Source organism: Falco peregrinus, chromosome 2, assembly GCF_023634155.1.
Source record: "Falco peregrinus isolate bFalPer1 chromosome 2, bFalPer1.pri, whole genome shotgun sequence".
NCBI lineage: Eukaryota > Metazoa > Chordata > Aves > Falconiformes > Falconidae > Falco > Falco peregrinus.
This window is the reverse complement of record NC_073722.1, coordinates 59,332,235-59,352,473: the sequence shown is the minus strand read 5'-3', so window position 1 is coordinate 59,352,473 and position 20,239 is coordinate 59,332,235. Positions and strand designations below refer to the sequence as shown.

At 38.0% G+C, this 20,239-nt stretch overlaps 2 protein-coding genes across 20 annotated transcripts in view; both read right to left on the bottom strand.

Moving 5' to 3' along the window:
* Positions 1-16,505, bottom strand: part of CEP135 (centrosomal protein 135) — a 37,212-nt gene extending 20,707 nt beyond the window's left edge. For 4 of the 15 annotated variants that reach the window (XR_008746193.1, XR_003552270.2, XM_027779288.2 and 1 more), the window contains exons 1-10: positions 16,016-16,331; positions 10,637-10,832; positions 9,259-9,449; positions 8,599-8,766; positions 7,353-7,494; positions 5,588-5,672; positions 4,474-4,602; positions 2,649-2,864; positions 2,015-2,080; positions 887-1,037 (exon numbers count right to left, since the gene is read on the bottom strand). Coding sequence is in view for 13 of the 15 variants with exons in the window: in XM_027779288.2 (XP_027635089.2) it covers positions 887-1,037; positions 2,015-2,080; positions 2,649-2,864; positions 4,474-4,602; positions 5,588-5,672; positions 7,353-7,494; positions 8,599-8,766; positions 9,259-9,449; positions 10,637-10,749 (1,261 nt within the window). In the remaining 2 variants the exon portion in view is untranslated. Of the gene's footprint in view, positions 1-886; positions 1,038-2,014; positions 2,081-2,648; positions 2,865-4,473; positions 4,603-5,587; positions 5,673-7,352; positions 7,495-8,598; positions 8,767-9,258; positions 9,450-10,636; positions 10,833-14,376; positions 14,510-16,015 lie in introns of those variants that run through there. The other 11 variants (XM_027779284.2, XM_027779287.2, XM_055798018.1 and 8 more) reach the window with 9 other exon arrangements.
* Positions 16,506-18,907: 2,402 nt separating this feature from the next.
* The window catches only part of EXOC1 (exocyst complex component 1), a 30,259-nt gene continuing 28,927 nt past the window's right edge, over positions 18,908-20,239 (bottom strand). For all 5 annotated transcript variants that reach the window (XM_055798069.1, XM_055798071.1, XM_055798073.1 and 2 more), the window contains one exon: positions 18,908-19,593. In XM_055798069.1, the coding sequence (XP_055654044.1) occupies positions 19,441-19,593 (153 nt within the window). In that variant the 3' untranslated portion in view covers positions 18,908-19,440. The remainder of the gene's footprint in view (positions 19,594-20,239) is intronic.

The window sequence follows — 20,239 nt, the reverse complement described above, 5'->3', positions numbered from 1 at the left end:
AAGGATGTAGGAGTCCTGGACGACAGTAGGCAAAACGAGCGAGTAGCATGCTTTGGAACCAATAGAGGACTAACAGCATATTGGCTACATCAATGGAAACACAGTCCAAGGGATGCAATTATTCCCCTTTTCTTAGCACTTATTAGGTCATATTTACAATACTGTGTTCAGTTCCCGCCCCCCCCCCCCCCCAGTACAAGAAAGATGTTGATAAACTTGAGTGAGTCCAGGGGAGGCCCTTCAAGCTGGTCAGGGACCAGAATAGTTGCCCTGTGGGGAAATGGTTGAGGGAACTGGGCTTGTTCAGCCTGGAGAAGAGCTGGGGACCCAAAAGCAGACTGACAATACCAAGAAGGGGTTAGATAACACGGAGTCCGTTTCATCACAGAGGTGCACAGTAGGTTAAAAAGGAACAGTAACTGCTACAGGCAATGACAAGCAATATAGGGAAAAAAAATTTTTACTCTGAGAATAAACGAACACTGGAATGGGTTGCTTAAGAGATGTTGTGGAATCTCCATCCCTGGAAGTTTTCAAGATCAACTGTATAAAGCTTTTAAGAAACACAGTCTGAATTCACTCAGAAAGACAGAGAATAAAAACAGTTTTGGACAAAATAAATAATTTGGTACGAAACTGCCACAGCATTAGTATTAGGATGCCCTGTGGGATCCCAGTAAAAAGTCAACTTTCAGTTCTAACATACAGAATGAAAACATTTCTGTGACAAGTTTTCCCTTCAATTCTGACTGAAGACCTATGGTCTCCTTTTAATTCACATGTATCAAGTCTTTTAGTATTATTGACTGTATCTTAAATAGGTAAGGTTTTCTCTTTCAAAAATTATAGGAGGATAATTTACAGGAACCTACATTTGATGATTTACCTTTTATTTCTAAGTTCTCTGTTTTTTCTGTCAGTCTTTGTTTTTCTTGCCCAAGCTGGTTTAACAACAGTTCAAGATTCTCTTTATCATCTGCTTTTCTAAAGAGCTCCTCACTCAGTCTCTCGTTCTCCCTATGACATGAGCACAACTCCTGAAGTAACAAGTATTATTACAAAAATTAGAAGTGTCAATAGAGACATTTGGAAAAAAATATTTAACATTTTGTTAAAACTTTTAATACTTAACACTGTTTACTTCTGTTCAATCTGGGCATTGTGTGCTTGAACATTTGTTAAAGGCCATCATTTTTATATTACTTTTTATTACACCGAAGTAAGCATTACTTTAGACATAGTTTGCGATCAGTAACAAAACAAGACCAACCCTTGTTTAAATGAAAACAACAACCAGAAGGATAGTGGGATACAAACATGGAAAAAAGTAATACTTAAAGCAAGAAATAATTTTTAATGGCATTTAGTTACACTGTTGGTGTGGGAGTACATCACAATACGGCATTTCAGTCAAGCCAGCGCTGCAGCTAATCAAATGCTATTTGGCATGTCTTTCCTATAATCAGATGTGCTGAAAATGAAATATTTTTGTATTTTCAAGTTCACTAGAAAAACTAAAACACTCAACTAATACACAACTTGCTGTATGCTGGAAAGAGTTTGGTTTTCAAGGAATTGATAATCCTGATGTTCTTCATCTAGGCTACTATGTTTTGTTTCTGAGTGTGCCAATTAGTGCATAATTATTCACATGCTGATTAAGAGACAAAGTAGTTTCTAAATCAAGAAAATCCTCTAGGATGTCATAACTCATTTGACAATTTGGCAAAAAAGATTATGTCATGGAAATTACAACTTCAGATAGCAGAAATAAGGAAGTGTACAATAAGGATGTAGTCAACCACACTGTCTACTGAGGTTTCTTTCAGTTTATTTTTGCAAGAACACAACGTAGCTTCTCTAGCTCTTTCTTTTATTAATTGGTAATTACAGTAGAGTTTTGGGATACTATAAAAGTTCTATTGTTAAATTGTTAATTTTAATAATAAATGAAAGAATCACGTGGATGACAGTAAAAATGCTACAAACAAGATCTGAAAGTATTTTTACTTACTGATTTAAGCCTTATTATTGTTTCTTCAAGTTCCTGTGTTTCACCCTGTCTTCTTTCAATTTCTTTCTGTGAAACAAAATTAACCTGTATGTTAAAAGTTACATATTCAAAGTAACAATTCATTTGTTACAAAAAAATTAAGGAAACAGACTATCTTTGTAAGAAATAAAGTCTAATTAATTTCTTGTAATCTGCTGAATTTTAAGTAGTAAAGCTCCTATGAACTGAAAGCACGAAAATGCGGTAGTATACACACCCATGCTCTTTGAAGCACAATAATTACATAAATCACTGCATGACTCCTCATAGAAAAAAAAACAACCTTCAAACTCAGGCATCACTGTTGCAAACATCCATTTCCTATCATTAGTTTAGTATCTCAGAATTTTATTTCATAGCAAGCTAACAGAAGGAAGACAGATTACCTTTTAACTAAACTCATCTCACCTAATACAGTAAAGAGAAAAAATTCCTGTGATAAATCATTTTTAGTGAGAAATTCTGTATTAGATTAAGTACACTGGGAAAAATACCTTTTAAACCTTCCTTTACAAGCCAATAGGTCATTTGTTAGAATTAAAGCGTTTAAAGCCACCTAAAAGCTGAGCAGATCCTTCACACTGTTAGTGATTACCTTTGCTTCTCCTATTTCCTTATCTGCAGTTTTGAGCACAATTTCCTTGTGTCTTTCCAACTGCTGTGCCAAGTGGTCTATTTCATTCAGTTCTTGACACAGTTCTTCATTTTTATTGCTTAAATGCACTACCTCACTAGTCACATTTTGTTTAGTGTCCAAGAGGTCTTGAATGCGCTTTTCAAGTTCTTTGTTTGTTTGCTGAAGATATTCAACCTGAAAGATAGTTTTCACTAAAATATTAATATGTATTGTTAAACTAGGTAGCAAAAGTTCCTCTCAATCTTCTGAAATACAGTATCTTTGTATCTATGGTAAAAAAGGGACAACTTCTTAAAAATGGAAAGATTTTCTGGCTTTAGGACTTAATGCTTATCAACATGAAAAAATATGATTTTATAAAGATGCAAGGTGAAGACTACACTGTTCATTATCTAGTCTCCAAAACCTGAGGTTTATTCTGAAAACAAAGTACTGAAAAGCAGAGATCTGTATAGAAACCTTTCTTGGGCATCAGTATGGTAGACCCAGCGTACTCAAGAGTGTCCCTAAATTTCACAAGATACAAGGACACATTCTTTTCTCCACCTTTGTAGTATGTTTGCTAGGCTTAGTCTCACTGTTACTCCTTCATGGAAGTGAAGATTTACAAGTTAGATTCCCAAAACCTATCTCGCCCCCAACATATCTCAGCACCTTAAACACATCCTCAGAAATCCTGCTCTACATTGTTTTTTCCAGTACACCTTTCCCTCAAAGTAAAGAGAGGCAGGGAGCTTGGAGTATCTTGAAAGAATCAAGGTAACAGAGGTGTTCCACTTCTCTCCACACGACTTTCCCCAAAACTCCAGAAAGGAGTATTACTGTAGAGCCCTCTCATAGTCATGAAGACAGAGATATTCATCCATTTATTGTGATAGAATAAAAGTGGTAAACTGGTACTGAGCCTGAGCAAATAGTCTTGGTGGCCCAAACCCAGCTTTATGCAGTTCTGGGCTCACTGTCTACAATCAATCTGTGTTCAGCACAAATTCCTAATTCACAGCTGTGCTGCTTCCAAGATATCGCTCATTCTGTATTTTTGCAAAATGAAATTTTGAACCTAACCTACTAGGTTCTATAACATGGCTCTCATGCCACTGTACCTCATGCACAATCATTACACAAAACATCTAACTCAGCTGGAAAAAACAGAGAATTGATGGTACAAATCCAGAGATTGATTTATCCATCTTCATAATTTTTTTACTTAATCTGTACTCAAGCCTGTCCTGTATTATTTTTTTTAAAATCCTCATTCTGAGACCAATACTGAATGCATGCTAATATACGCAGTAAACACATACATCTTTATCCTGAGCTTATCCTTTCCTTGCAAGTCTATGCAGGAGTAAATGTGGGGACCATTTGAATTCAATGAGATAGATTCCCAACTATATGATGAGATTACCTTCAGGACTACTCCTTACCCTAAGTACATACATCATTGTTAGTTCCTAAAACAGAAATGGGGTATGTACCAAAAAAAAAGAGAAAGTATTCAAACTTGGTGAATACAGTGTAAGGTACAGAAATTTTCTGAATACTCTCAGATTAACATTACTGTGTGCAGATATGACTTCACAGAATTCTTTACCAAAACCACTCCAATAGTCTTAAAACAAGAAACAAAATTTCCTTACACAAGAAACACTGCCACCTAAAAAGCAAAGCAAGTTAAATTGATTGGGTTTATACCTAATAGCGATTTTTTTAAAGACTTAGAAGTTTTTTTAGATTGCTAGTATTTTTAGTTTTGACTAAACGACAGTAACAAATCCATTACCTGCAAATGCAAATCAGCAATAAGCTTCTCATTACTTTTAGTTCTCGATTCCAGAGAAAGAGCCTCATGAGAACGCCCACCATCCAATGCTAGCACTAGGCGCTCTATTTCTTTGTCTCTTAGCTCAACCTTTGAGGAGAAAAAAATAGGTCTTTGGTATCTTCTACACCATTTAATAGAACTTTCGTTCAAATAAACATCTGTATAACATTCAGTAAAAGTATATGCACCTAATAATGCAATTTTTATCCTTAAAATCTATTTTTTTTAATTCAGGATTTTTCTGAAAAAAGTGATTTCTTTGAAAGAAAAATAAGTTAATCAAATAGAATTTGTGGGGAAAAAACCTGAAACGATTCCTTCTAGATTGTTTTATTGAAGAGAAACCAACAATTTTCATTTAAAGTTAATTTACTGAATGTTGCAAATTAGCTGTCTTTAGACTAGCATTTAAACTTAGGGAAAAAACTTTTAAATCAGCTAATTTAGTGACTATTTCAGTCACCAAAAAAGAGGGAGTACTAGAAGAGGGAAACCAAGATGTGAAGTGAAAAAAAAAAAAAAAAAAAAAAAAAAAGAGGATGGTGCCCACTAATCCCCAGACAGTGATACATATAATAATATATCAACAATTGATGCAATTCCCTCACTTAAAGACTATATATATCTTCTCAATCCACTCAAATTATTGTAAAATCTGTTGTTCATAAATTAATTTTCAAAAACTAAAAATTTTAAAAATATAACCAGATGAAACAGTGAAAAAACTTATCTTTATGTAGATCAAATTACTATTTTGGACTAGTTAATCCTTCTGCACTAAAAAACTATAGGCATACACAAATTCTACTTATGATCACAAAGTTTAGCTTATTTAAGGTAATTTTAATACACAAAATATATCAGCAAAAGCAGTGGGCAAGTATTTTATTGTGGCTGCTGTCTCTAAAAGCTGAGGAGAGGAATAGCTCAATGTAGACCAGTTTGAATATTGTATTTCAGAAGCCACACAATGCTTTCCCAACAAGGTTAAAACACAAATTATAATCGAGGCCACTGCAATGGCTATTGCAGCCAAATAATAATAATAAAAAAAAAAAATCTGTAAACATACCTGTTTGCTATAATTTTTCATTTCACGTTCAGATAGCTCCAGTTTTTCCTGTAGCTCTGTTACTTCTGACTGAAGTTCATGAATTCTGAAATATAGCAATATACTCTTTATGTGGATTCATGGGGGAACCATATGTACACAAGTCAATATTAGTATTTTCTCTTTGCTCCTAACAAATATTTCACAAAAAAAAGTTTTGTTCATCCAAAGTATTAATGCATAAGTCAAGCTGTTTAAGCTATTGTAGTGGGTTGACCTTGGCTGGTTGCCAGACGCCCACTCAGGTGCTCTCTCAGTCCCCCTCCTCAACAGGATGTGGGAGAAAATAAGATGAAAAAGTTAATAGGTCAAGATAAAGACATGAAGATCATTTACCAATTACTGTCACAAGCAACACAGACTCAACTTGGGGAAGATTAATTTATTGTCAATGAAAAAGAGTATGATGGTGAGAAGCAAAGACAAACTAAAACCACTTTCCTCCCACCCTCCACTTTTTTCAAGTTCAACTTCACTGCTTATCTTGCGATTCTTATACCTCTTATACCTCCCCCCACACCAAGCAGTGCAGGGATGGGGAATGGGAGATGCAGTCAATTCAAAACACTTCGTAACACTATGGCTTTGCTACTCTTTCCCCCTCACACTGTTCCCCTGTCCCAGCATGGGGTTCCCTCCCATGGGATGCAGTCCTTCATGAACTGCTCCAGCATGGGTCATCTCCACGTGGTACAGTCCTTCAGAAACAGACTGCTCCAGCATGGGTCCCTCATGGGCCACAGCTCCTGCCAGGAAACCTGCTCCTGCATAGGCTTCTCTCCACAAGCTGCAGTTCCTACCAGGAGCCTGCTCTATGGGCTGCAGCTTCCTTCAGGGCATATCCACTTGCTCCAGCATGAGGTCCTCCATGGGCTGCAGCATGAATATCCGTTCTGATGTGCTCTCCAGAGGCTGCACAGACAACCTGCATCACCATAGTCTTCTCCACAGGCTTCAGGGGAATTTCTGCTCCAGTGCCTGAGACACCTCCTCTTCCCCCCGCTTTACTGACCTTGTGTCTGCAGGGTTGTTTCCCTCTTATTTTTCTTACTCCTCCCTCTCACTGCTGCTGCTGCGCAGTATTGTTTTCTACACTTGCTTAAATTTTCCCAGGGGAGCCAGCAGCTTGGCTGATGGGCTCAGCTGTGACCCACGCTGGGTCTGTTTTGAAGCCAGGTGGAACTGGCTGTGTCCAGCACAGGGCAGCCACTGGTCTCTTCCCAGAGAGGCCACCTTTACAGTCCCCCCACTGCCAACACCTTGCCATGTAAACTCTCTATATATTCTAAGTAAGAAAAAAGAATTTACTTGAACCTTGCATAACACAGGCTCCCAAGCAAAAAAACAGTATTACACAAATTAAGAATATTTTAGTCTTGAAAAATAAATAGGAAAAATTAGTTTACTCCTATGCAATTACACCTAGCTTTTTTCCAGAATATTCAATCTAAAATTAGGTGTAACAGTAAAACTAGTATAGAAATCTTAAAAGAGAAATCCTTTAAGGAAGTAGGCAGCTTATTAAATATCCATTGCAACTTTGTCACAGGCAGCACTGTCAATCACTAAACAAAAATGCTTTTTAAGAACTACAGTGCTCTTAAAACATCATGAAATATCATTTTGTTTGAGGCAAAACTGAAAGGCAGAAGGTGGGTGGGAGCTGGAAAAAACAATGCAAATATTTAACACCTGTATTTCAAAATTTAAAAATTCTTTAGATTACCGATTATCAGCCACCTGAAGAAGGTCTGCAATGTAAGGGTCTGCTGGCTGAGGAACCGGATAGGCACTAACACCTGATGGGGGGACAAGCTGGTCTATCTGCATGCGTTGACGTCTGAAGGGAATGCTTCTTTTTCTGCCACCTAAAAGCCCAAACCCAAATGCCTGTTACTTCGAGTTAAAGCAAGGGAGTCTTCTGCTTTAATACAAAATGAAATTTCCCATTTATTCCAATGCTGCCACATTTCACCATTTTAACCTTATTCTAAGAAGTTGATAAAATTAGTACATTCTAGACAACACTGTTCTTACAGGTTAGTATTAGCTTGTCAAAGTTCAGTTTTAGAATAACAAAACATGCAAAGTTCAGTATAAGTAATTTTCCCCACCGTTTAAGACTCTAAACATTCTAGAGTTCAAACTTGTTGAATCTGTCAGTGATTTAACTTACTAAAAAAGCTAAATTAAAACACCACAAAAGACATTTTGTTTTCACATTTAAGAACTATTTTTGACTGAACTAACCTTCACATTATTTAGTAATATTTTTTTTCCTTCTATCCTATTGTCATTTCAGTGAATGACTATCATAAGTATATTGCAAAATAGGTTGTTTGATTGCATAGTAACATTATATAAAAAACAAAGCAAACCACAGTGTTATTTCCAGATGGAACAATTACTCTTCATCACACAATTAAATAAGAACATGCAACATTTGATGACATAGTATAGAAAAATCCCCAAAGCCTGGTGACCATGGGGCAAGTATGCAGAAAAACAAAAATCTAACATTGCATCTTTGAAGCAACGGACATGAAATGCAGAAACATGTGGAAACTGAGAGGGATTTTAAGTTCACCTAACTACCTATTAATTTCCCTCAGATGCCAAAAATACCTAAGTAATTCAGTGACTTGGAAAGAAAATATTATTTCAAAATTTTCAAAATAATAGCTGTTGATTAGCAGTGCTTTCCGATCACATTTTAACTTGTTTTCTATTGAATCTAAGTTTGTATTCAAATTTGTCCCTAACACAAGTGATGCGCTTAATGAAACTTTCTTCCATACAAAGACTCAATTTAGAGCCAAAACTTTCAAAGGGTAATGTTATTCTACTGTATAGTTATTTTACTGTAGTACTTCTCTTCCGAGAAGAAAAAAAAAAAAAAAAAAAGATTATGTTCTGAAGGGTCAAAAAAAGCCCACAGAAAACTTAAAATACCTGTGATTATTTACACTCACCAGGTGTTTCCACTACTGCTTGCAGATTCTTCTCCTGAAGCTGCTCAATTTTCTCAGTCCTGGCTTTATTCTCTTTTTCCAGCATTTTAATTTTATGTCCATATTGGTTATTTAGAAATTTCAAGTCAGCATTTTCACGTTCAACCCTCCTTAAGGAGGCTTTCAAATCTTCAAGGGAGAGAAAAGCAATATTATCTTTCTTATTCATTATTATTTTTCCTAGTAGCACCAAAATAAACATAAGGAGAATCCTACATTCTTTTTCCAGAACATGATATTTTCAAATACACATACATATATGTATGTGTATATATAAAAACACAGAAAAATACATATTTATATAAGTTGTACAAATAAAACGCCTTTGTAGAATAAAGGCACATTTAAGAGCAGTATTTAAATTTAAAAGTAGCATTTCAAGGTATGAAAGTATATGTTAAAAAGTTCTACCATTTTCATGTTTGATTATGGACCTCAGAAGCTTTTCAACTACAAAAGAACCACTGTGCACAAGTCTTAATTTATCAAAGGTACCAAAGTCAATGACCACTCAAGTTCACTTAATAAGTAAACATAAATGAATCTGCAGATCAAGGATTTGGCCTCAGGTTTATTGTGGCACAGAAATATTTTTTTAAAGTATCACAATCTTTACATTACCTTGAACATGACGATCAGATTGCTCTTTCAGTTTTAATAATTCTAAATGTAGTTCATTATTTTCCCTGGTAAGTTTAGCATTCTCTGTTTTATAAGGTTCCAAAATAGCATCATAATCGCTGCATTCTTTTTCATTTTTCCCAGCAGATAGCTTTGCACTGCGCAAGCTCTCAGTTGTATGAACTAGGTCACTACAATAAAGGAGCATCAGACATGTCAGAAATGTTTGCAGTCTTTACACCACAGGTGCAAATATTTATTATGACCTGAGAAACAAACTCCCTTCCCTGAGACAATGTCAAGTGTAGAACAAATGGGTTCAGAGAGGCAAAGAGAACATTCACAACAGAGAAAACCAAAGACAGGAGTCATTCACTTGGAAAAAAGTAAATAGGAAAGGGCAGGACAAATATAAAAAATTAAGGTATTTAGAAAGCATCAGGAGTTTACATCTGATAATTCAATAAACTCTCTTTTCTACATAAAGTGAGATATTCAAAATTGGCAAAATTATTCTTTCCTCCAAGCACTACATAAATTGTAGCACTACTTGCCACAGAAGAAGCTTGAAATAAAGATTTTTAAAAGCCCAGAGGTTGCTAGTATTTATATGGAGATCAGAAGCTCCATAAGAGAGACTAGTGGTAAGCAGCTATAAATATTTCTGTGAAAATAGTATCAGAGATTGAGAGATTAAGCCTATCTGTTAGGCACCAAAATGAGACTTAATGTTGAGGGAAGATTACTCCACATCTGCCTACCTATCATTCTTCCATCTGTATGAGATGCTAGAGAGCAACAGAACCAAAATACCTACATTTAGATATTTAGCCAAATATAACTGGATTACTATGGAAATTACTATGTTCGTAACCACATCAAAGCCATGAAATGGCAGATATCTTAAGAAAGTCACCAGAAAAATCTGTTTTTCTTCTATTATGTGTCCTGAAAAAACTGCAGAAAGAGCAAATGTAAACCTCTCCAAATGAGATCCCAAAAAATCAGAGCTGTGAATGTTTTAAGTCACAGCACAGACAACAGGGATTATTTTTTATATGATCAGTTATAAGAGTGCGTCCTTTAAGCACATATCAATAGCAACTATTCTTGGCTCTCTTATGGGTTAGAAAAGTTCAATTTTCCTAGACTACAGATCTTTAGAAGCAATTCTGCTGAATTAAATGAAATCTTAAGATGATTTCATCACTTAAGCAAACCCATTTGACTTCATCATAGACAGGAACTGAACATTAGTTCTGAAATAACAACGCTTGAAAATAAATCTTCAGACTAAGCATTCTCACTTATATGCCAAAAATGAAACAATATCTACTACATGATTACTATGGTTTTTAATGAATCTCCTTTTGAATACCTAAAAAGCTTTTCCACCAAAGGTAAACTCTCCACTCCCAACGGCTGCCGATAGCCCAGTTGATCTAGACGTTTCCTGAGATTAACGAACCTTCGCTCTGCAGTTGTAGTCATTGTAAACACACCTCCAAAGTGGCTTTTGTCACAGTCAAGGAAAAAAGGACACCTGCAAAGGCTTGTCTGTTACAGTGTTTGTCCTTTAAAGAAGGAATAATACAGAAAAAAGTAATGGAAAATCCATTTTTTGTGTAGAAAACACAGTGCATAAACATGTCCTTAAAATTTAAGTAAACCAAAAGAAAATCATAGAGCAACTAAAAATTTACATATTTCTTTAAAATAAATATTTGCTTTGGCAATTAGTTTTCTCTTTCCTAACATCTTAGAATAAAACATACATTTTTCATCCCAGCATGTAGGAAGCGAACTCTAAAAAGATCTTTCTGTGGGAAGACCAAGTAGAGTATGATTCTAAGAAGCAGAGTATGATTTTTTGAATCCTGGTTATTTTAATTTTTTTCATTCAATTTTTTAAATTTAATTATTTAAATTCAATTGAATTTATTCACATTAAAAATCAAAATTTATTTTGAATCATCACGGTTATTTTCCACAATGCAAACTGACAGATCATTCTCAAAAACTCCATATACTTTTTTCTTTCAGATATAAATGTTACTTTCAAAATTCACAAGGCAGTACTTAACTTCAACCAACCACCTGTAAAATTGCATAAAATGTGTAAAATTTTAAGGACAGATTAACTTTGAACACCTTTTTTCTATGAGTGAAAACAGGAAAGAAAAAAACCAAACATCAGTGTACTATAGTCCTACCTGCATAATTTTCTGGAAAGTACAGTTCAAGGACCTGAATTTTAGGTTTTTTTCTTCTTTTGACTGATTAGTTACCTTTTTCTAACTAACCTGATATAAAAGGGATCAACACCACTGTATCTGAAATCAGTTGAGAACTTTGGTTTTGCCATGTACCTTTGAGGGAGGTACAATTTTTATGTTGTTATGTCCTTCTGGATTTCGAAATAGAACAAGAAAAGAAATGGAATGCTAAAGTTGATGCTCCTCAACTATTGAAAAGATGCTTTCACATATTAAGAAATATTTTTGAAAAACACTTATTTCTGTAAAACATTTTCCCTCACATTTCTTCAGAAGTTTCAGTATTAACCTACTGGCTAAAAAGACCTCAGCAGCCAAACTACCAATCTGAAGAAGCACTGTTTGCATCTCATATAAAGTGGACAGAATATAGATGTTATTTACACCGTGCTGTTTCACAATCCCCCTGATCTTAAAAAGATATTAAAGAAACACATCCAGGTATTTGAAAGTAAAATTATTTATTAATAATAAAACTAGTAAACATGCAAGTTTCTCTCATGTCTGAAGCTGGAAAGATTTAATCTTATCATACCAAAACACTACAGGTAAGTCTAGCAATGGGACTGTGGTTGCCAGGTACTGCTCCACAGATGAGAGAAAAATCACCGGTCTTCTGAGCACAGCATCTGTTCCAAGCACTGCCAAAATATTTGTTTGGAGAGATTCAGAATATCACAATATTAAATAAGCAACAGCATGGAGAACAATCCTTTACATATTGCACTGGGACGGTTAACGGCGGAGGAGGTGCCTTCCTTCCACTGAATGCTACCTGTCAATGTACCAAGTGGAGGTCAATGTACTAATGTGTACTAAATGCTCTTCATTCTCCTTTGGCAGCCAAAGATTAAAGCTAGAAGTGACGAGACCTTGGTATTTCTGCATTAATGTTGAGGATTTGGTGTTGAATTCAGGAAAATAGTCACTGTGTTACTATGTTTAAATTTAGTCCCAGGAATACACCTTATATTGTCACAGAAGTACGCTGGTAACTCCTGAGCCCATCTCCTCCTTAAGAACAACCATATCAGTTAAAAAGATTGAATTAATTTTAAATCATTCATCAGGCTTGTTTTTTGGAAAGAGAAAGGATTTTTCCACAAATCACATTGAGAAAATTTAACAAAAGAAACATCAAGAACAAAACTGTGTCTCAGCTCGTTAAGGAGTAAGTTTTTCTACAGTAACTGTGGAGAAAATAAATGGACAGACGTTAGCACTCCAGCAACTGTGGCTAGGAAGTATACAGGATCTTGCTAAATCACTGCAATGGATGTTTAAATGAGGTGTAGTTACCAAAACTTACTCCAATATTGAGAGATACCAACAGCTTTCTGGTTGAAGACTGGGTATTTTTAGTTCAAGACATTATTGCCACCAGAACCAAATAAGAAAAACTAATATACTCCCTAGAGCCACATCTGAGTCAAAATTAGCCCAGGAAGCTAGTAGCTGGAGTATAGGTATACATAATATCCAGAAATGAAAGTAAGAATAATAATTAGGGAACATTATTTCAGACAGCTTAACACAGATATTTAAGTCTTCAAAGACTTGTACAGTCTTTGTTGGAAAGAAATTGTATGTCAGTAATTCCAGGCATCTGTCATGACAGACAGCCATAGCATGAATTTGATATCCTAAAGTCTATCAGTAGTCCCATCATGACATCAGAAAGTATCTAGTATCCTCTCCATCAGGAAAATTTGGGGTTCTGGAGATAAAAAATGAATATATGAACTGCTGTACCGATTCAGTTGAATCCAAGATCAGTCTGACCCAATACCCCAGATCTCTGACAGTTGCCACAGCAAGAGCGTAAAAAGATAAAAAACCACGAGCCAAACCTTACTCCTACATACCTTCTCTTTCTATAACCCTACAGTGCAGGGACTCGATGGGCCTAATGTTGAACTTAAATCATTATAATACTACCTGACAGACCTTTCTTAGACATGTCTAATTATTTTCTTCAGTCTTTTCACTCTTACATTGAAAAACCCTGTGGCAATGAATTCCTGGGTTTAACTGAATCTCTAGAAAAGTATAACAGAAATTCATGGGTGCCCCACCTCCCCCCTTTTTTCTTTTTTTTGGTAAGACATGGTAAATAATCATTCCTTATTCATGCTTTCATTCAGTCATGAGGGCAAATCTATTTTCCAAAATTTTCTATTAACTTGTACAGCGTGTCCCTTTTCCATGCTTTTTCCTGAGACTGAGATTGCTCCAAGCAGCCATAGATTCTTTGTTGTAGTCTACAGTATTCATAATGATTCCTAACTTATAATTTGCATTCCTGATTGCTCCAAAGCATCAATTAGATGCATTCGTAGTGACACTAATGTCTCTTTTTCTGAGCAAAACCTGCTACTTCAGAGCCTATGACGTGCATTACTTTGCCTTTACTAACCCTGTTCCTTAACTCCCACTTTATTACCCAGTCCAGTAACACTCTTCTGCAACCCTTGGACTGCTCTTAACATATCCATATAACATCCACATAATGAGCAGATTTTGTCTGTCATGGTTTAACCCATTCTTTCAGATCACCAATCAGAGTTAAACAGCAGAAAATATTCTGCACATTCACTGTAAGGTAGTACATTCTACCCTTTAAGGGGGTTGGTGAGCCATTAAAAGACCTTTTCTCCATTCCTGACAGACCTGCTTTCTTAAAAGCCTTCGGTAAGGAACCTTCTCAAAAGTTTTTTGGAAATTCAAGTTTTCTACATCATTCTTAGCCAGTCAACTCAATCCAGAACATCCTTTTCTTTAAAGAAACTTAATAGCCTTGTGAATCATGACTGAGTTATGCTGAAAGGTACGCTGAACTTACTAGATTTGTCTGTAAATTTGTGAAGTACTGGAAAGCACTCTTGACAATTTCAGTATTTCCCATGAGATAGGCTACATTAGCTGCATAAATAGTTCACATCATTCATTATCTAAATATTTCATGTGATTTCGTGCTGCAAGGAAGAAAATGTAATTTCCATTTTAGATGAAAAACAGAAAAATCAGATAAACAAACAAAAAGGGAAAATTAAATGGTACTTTAAATCAGGCATTTCCAGACAAGGATTTATCAAGATGTCTAAATGACTGCATCTTTCAGTTATTCACAGAAGAGATATTCAGAGCTAACAGGCTCATAGTTTTGTTCCTCCTTTGTTCGTGAGCACTGCTAGAGATGACAACTTTCACGTGCTTCATTTTGTGATGTGCCTGGATGGTTGTAAGCCCTCTTCTGAAGGCCTGTGTTTATGAAATAGACATATATAGCACTTATGAACTGTTTCCTATTGTTCTAAGTCACCAACAACTGAAATTGAACACTGACATGAAAGACAGGCAGTAATGAAACTTCAAATCCAGTCCCTTCAGGCTATAAGTATAGAATCATTTTGCATAAAATTGTGTGAAAGAAGAATGTATTAGACTAACTGTTCAGGTAGAACATGAAACTGAAAAGTTTTAGCACACTGAAGCCCTTCTTTCGAAAGTCTGAAAACAATGCAGCAAAATTCACGATGAATATAGATTAAAAACTGTTCCAGATGCAATACTTGTATTATCAATAGAAAGTTTAAGAATACACCTTTGCTCTGCTTTATCTTGGCCATGGAAAACATAATAGGGTCACTGAGCTGTGTAGAGGAAAGATGTCACTGAGCTGTGTAGAGGAAAGATAAAGCCACACAGCTGACAACAGAACACAAAGAAATCAGCACAAACAAGTTTATATGCTATGAAATCACTTTCTTTACTGAGTCTATAACAATAACACTAAAGACAATTATGAACTGGAGTTTCCAGTCTCAGTTCTGGGAAATACCAAAATGTGTTCTTCATTCATCAGAACAGACATGACAAAGGCTTTCATTTCTGGGGGCTGTGTGTGTGAAATATGTTTGCAAAACATCTGCTCCTGTCACGTAATCGCTGCTTACATACCTCATTCTGCTATAAAAAGCTGATTTTGTTTTTATACAGGTAAAAAAAGTCACATAGGAGACCAACCATTTGACTACAGTAATGCTAAAACACACCTCTATACAGTCCACGGACACTGAAGGCCATTTGTGGAACGCTGTTCCTGCAAGATCATTTTCAAGATGCACTGAATGTGCCTGCACTTGTCTTGGCAAAGTCTGTTTCCAAGTTGATTTGCTGGAAGTTCACTTCCGACTAGATACTCATACGCCAAGTTTGCTGCAAAGCGTTGCCACTTTGCCAACAGAAAGACAACCCATGCTCCAGGAAAACAGTTTTCTTCTTTAGAGTCACTAAAATCTTCATGTTTACACCGAGTACAAGGAAGGCCTATCGATTACGAGCCTGCTCGCTCCCTGAACTGGAAGCCTCATAGACCTTTCAGCAACCTGTCTGTACCCACTGAGAGCCAGTCAGTCCCTTGTCAAACAGGTTTATTTTTCCTTTCCCTCCTCCCTCCGAGTCGGTCTTACCAGACCTACCGTTAAAAGCAAATTCTCGCAGGGCGAGCGGCCGAGGAGTAGCCGAGGCGTTTCAGCGAGGCTGCGGCAGGTGCGGCTCCGGCGGGGCCGCAGAGCCCCGAGGGCGCGGAGGCGGCCGCGGAGGCCGGGTGCTGCTGGAGGCCGCCCGGGCCACCCTGCGCCACCCAGGGGCACAACGGGCGGAGGCGGCCCAGAGCCCCGCCGCCCTCGGGGCTGCCACAGCGGCCGCTGCGGGACGGCGGGAGCCTAAGCCAGCCGCTGAGCGCCGCCGCCCGCCCGGAGCCCCGGTCCCCCGGCAGCACCCTCCCCCTCCCCCACAGGAGGCCCTGCCCGCCCGCCGCGCTCCCCGGGGCCGGGGCTGGCGCTGCCGCCCCGCAGCCCCGCGCGCGGCCACCCAAGGCCCCACCGGCGGTTTGAAAATGGCGCGCGGAGCAGCCGCCGCTTCCGCCCCGTCACCTCAGCAACGGGGCACGCGCCCGCACCCGCGGGCGGCCGAGCCAACCACCGCCCGCCCCGCCCCTTCCCGCGCGACCTGGAGCTCTCGCGCTGAGGGGCGGGGAGGGTGACGCAGTGCGGCTGCGCGGCTGAGCGGCGGCGGGCGTCGCGTCCGGGCAGCGCCAGCAAAACGGGCGGGCGTGAGGGGCTGCGCGCACCGTCGGGGCCCGCTGCACCCCGGAGCGAAATAGGCGGGCTAGGCACAGAGAGGGGCCGGCAGCTGGCGCCCCCCGGCTGCCTCGGGAGCTGCCTCCCGGTGCAAGCTGCGGGCTCCGTGCGGAGGCAGGGCCCGCGGTGACAGCGGGGGGACACAGATGCAACCGCTGCATGCGAGCCTTTCCTGGAGGGCCTTGCTTGCATTTGCTGCCTGTAGTATAGTCGCCAGTCGCGTAGTTGCTATGGCCAGACTGCAGGGACTGCGGTGTCTGATGTAGAAGCGAGAGGTACTCCTCTTTTGTAAGCTGTCTGTGTAGTTGAAGGGAATTACACTCAGTGTGTAGTCGACCGGCTCACAGATTCACGATTAATAAAAGGCCAGTCTGTTACTTCACTGGAAATTTACACAATATATGTAAATATCGACAAAGAAAAGCAAAATTTGAAAAAAGTTAATCCTTAAGAGACAGTGGAGCATGGCCTTGGGGGAAAGAACAGACACTATACAATGTCAACATAAATATAACAAGAAATAACAACATAATCTCAAGGAAAACCAAATTATTAATGAGACCAAACAGAAAATTACTTGAGCTATGTGTGAGCTATCCTAATCGGCACACTAAAAAAATCCACCTTGAGCAAAGAAAGCCCCCTACTAATAAACCCCCCTATCACAGAACATGCAAGGTGGGGAAAAAGGGAATGCTGTGTCTTGATGGAGACAAGGCCTGTAGCAACCAATGAGAGCTATGTGTGACTAAACCTGATTGTAAACAATTGCGCAAAGTGTATGAAAAGTTTAACTATGTGTTAAGAGGTGAGCTAGTTTTTGTGGATTACCACCTAGCTCCCTACTTCGTGCAAACTGGAACAAAAAGAGAGAAACACCTCGATTCTGTATGAATTGGTGCTGCGCGTGGAGTAACAGATTCCCATGTTACAAATCTATTATTGGTTAGAATTAACAACCATATTTGATTATATTGAAACACATTTGATCTTACAGAGTTATTTTAATAGGAATACAGAATTATAAGAAATATTTTAGTGGAGTTTGTGTTTGCACAACAACCAACAGCTACTATGAAATCCTTTGTACAGCACTGTACCAAGGCTGAAAGAATAGGTCAGAATCACCTAATAGGAATGATTAGAACTTAGATAACAGACTTAAGATTAAAGATGATTGGATACAGTATTTACGTATTTACATAGGAGAATGCATTGAGATGCAAAATTAGAATTAATGGGAACTTTGGGGGGGGGGGGGGGGGGTAGACTGGAACAACCCGTAGATACCTGCCAAGAAACAGTTACCTTAAGTAAAAGGTAATTCCGGCAGGGGGAGGTCGCAACCACCGACTCATGTACCACCTACCCATATAATACCCCAGACCCATTTCTAGATCTTTCCAATCTTTACTGCACAGAATCGGATATGGGAGGAGAATATGTTGATGATTTTCGGGAAATACGATGTTTATGTATGAGTAAGTTCTATAGATGGTGTATGATTTTGAAGCCTGGTGTGCGTTGATCGTGAGAGGACTCACTCACGCACCCAGCCATCAATAAAGAAGTGTCTGCTTATCTGCATCCCATTGGTGTCGATAAATTCTTCATTCCAAGATTTCGGTAACACCCTTATGGGACAAGTGTAACCTTTACACCACCCCTTGGTCTTGGTTTGGCTACCTGTTGTCACATGCAAAGACACTGTAAGCAGGTCATATACAACCTGGATCAAGTATTTTGTTAGCAAACAAAAGACAAGTAGGATTTAGTGATCTATAATACATGTTACTATGCTCATCGAAATCCAGGTGTCTCAGTGTTGCCAAGCTGGCATCAGGTTAGTTTTTCCTTCTTTGTAACATTCACCTTCATATTACTGTTGGTTTTTATTCTTGCATCTGCATCCCTGTCTACATGTTTATCTTTATTGTACCTGTTTCTATTCTATATACACCTCAGCTCTATCCAACAACTCAGCAATTTCCTCAAGCTGTACAGAAAAACTAGGTCCTGAATCACAGGCAGCTGAGGCTCCAGGAGAAGGAACGGGTTACATGATGTGGGAGTATACTGATGCTACATCACACTTACTAAAAGGAAGGGGGGGGGGGCGGGGGGGGCGGGAAGCGTTGAAGTACAATTGCCCTATTTCTCAATGTCCAGAGCCAAAACAATGGAAACAACGCCACATTTTCACCTTTGTGAAAAAACACTCCTTCGAAATAAAGAATGATGAACACGGTTTTATTAAGAATTATAGCCATAATCACATTACATCTCAGAACACAAATGCAGTATTCACACTGCATTACGTTCCATATCAGCTTTCTCATTCAAGAAGCTATGGAACAATTTGATAGTCTTTAATGCTTAGATAATTTCAAAGATGCAAAATACTAGTGAAAACAGTAGTATCCTTTTTACATACTATGAAGGTAGTGCTTACTGCTTTTAGCAAGAGAAGGGATTATAAATAAAAGTATAAGAACATTAGGGTAAGGGAAAACTATATCCAAAGTGTTTCACAGAATTAATGCTTTCAAACAGTACTTCAACCCAGCAGAAGAGCAACAAATCCCCTAAGGTTTCATTTTGCCCTGAAAGACATTTGAAGCAGGAGTGTAACTTGACATACATGGCAGTTAGCTACACATACACATGGAAATCCACATTTTAAAAACAAATAGCATTTATAGTGTTTGATTTCCTTATACACAGGCACAAACTTTGCTAGCTTCTCTTCCCCCTTCAAGAACTTAATGAGACTGTGCAATACTGGAGCAGTAGTCTAAAATATCCTGTATAGTAAATTCCATAGTAATTCCTGATCCAGGATAGCAGCGAGCTATCAGCCCTTCAAAGTGCTTGTATTGTCGTATAAACTCATCTTGCATGGAATGCCACACAACCTGCCAAAGGAAGTAAACTTCAGAAAATGTCAACTGGGACAATACACTATACATGAACTACAAAACACTGGCTTATTAGTTGATTCTCAGTTCAGATGTCATCTTAGAACTACAGCTGGCTGACAAAGTTCAGTAAATTGAGTTGCTGCATTCAAAAAAACACAATTGAAGTTTTTTACCCATTAAGTTTAAGATCTTTAAAGTTTATGTGTCTCCTACCAGATCTGCAAAGCAGAACACAGTAAAGATGATGAGGAAGTTGCCCTAAAAAAGGTATTGCTTTTGTCTAAAAAAAATAAACAAAACAGTCCGAACCAGAACAGTGCTACTAATTGCCATTTCAGACTTTAAAAAGCTGTTAATACATACTTAACTCTTAAATCTACTTATCATTTACTCCAGTGAGAAAGTTTACAGATTATAAGAAAAAACTTAGATAATAAAACTATGAGAACAGGTGTAATTGGAAGTATATTCTGCCATAGCATACCAGCTAAATTTCCTATCCGGTTAACGGTTCATTTAAATCTAGTTCTCTACTTCCAGTATATTTTGCAGAACAGAGATCACCCATTAATGGTCAGCTGGGGAATCATAAAGAGAGTTTCTTTCTGAACTCTTACCTCTACTACCACCATTCAAATCA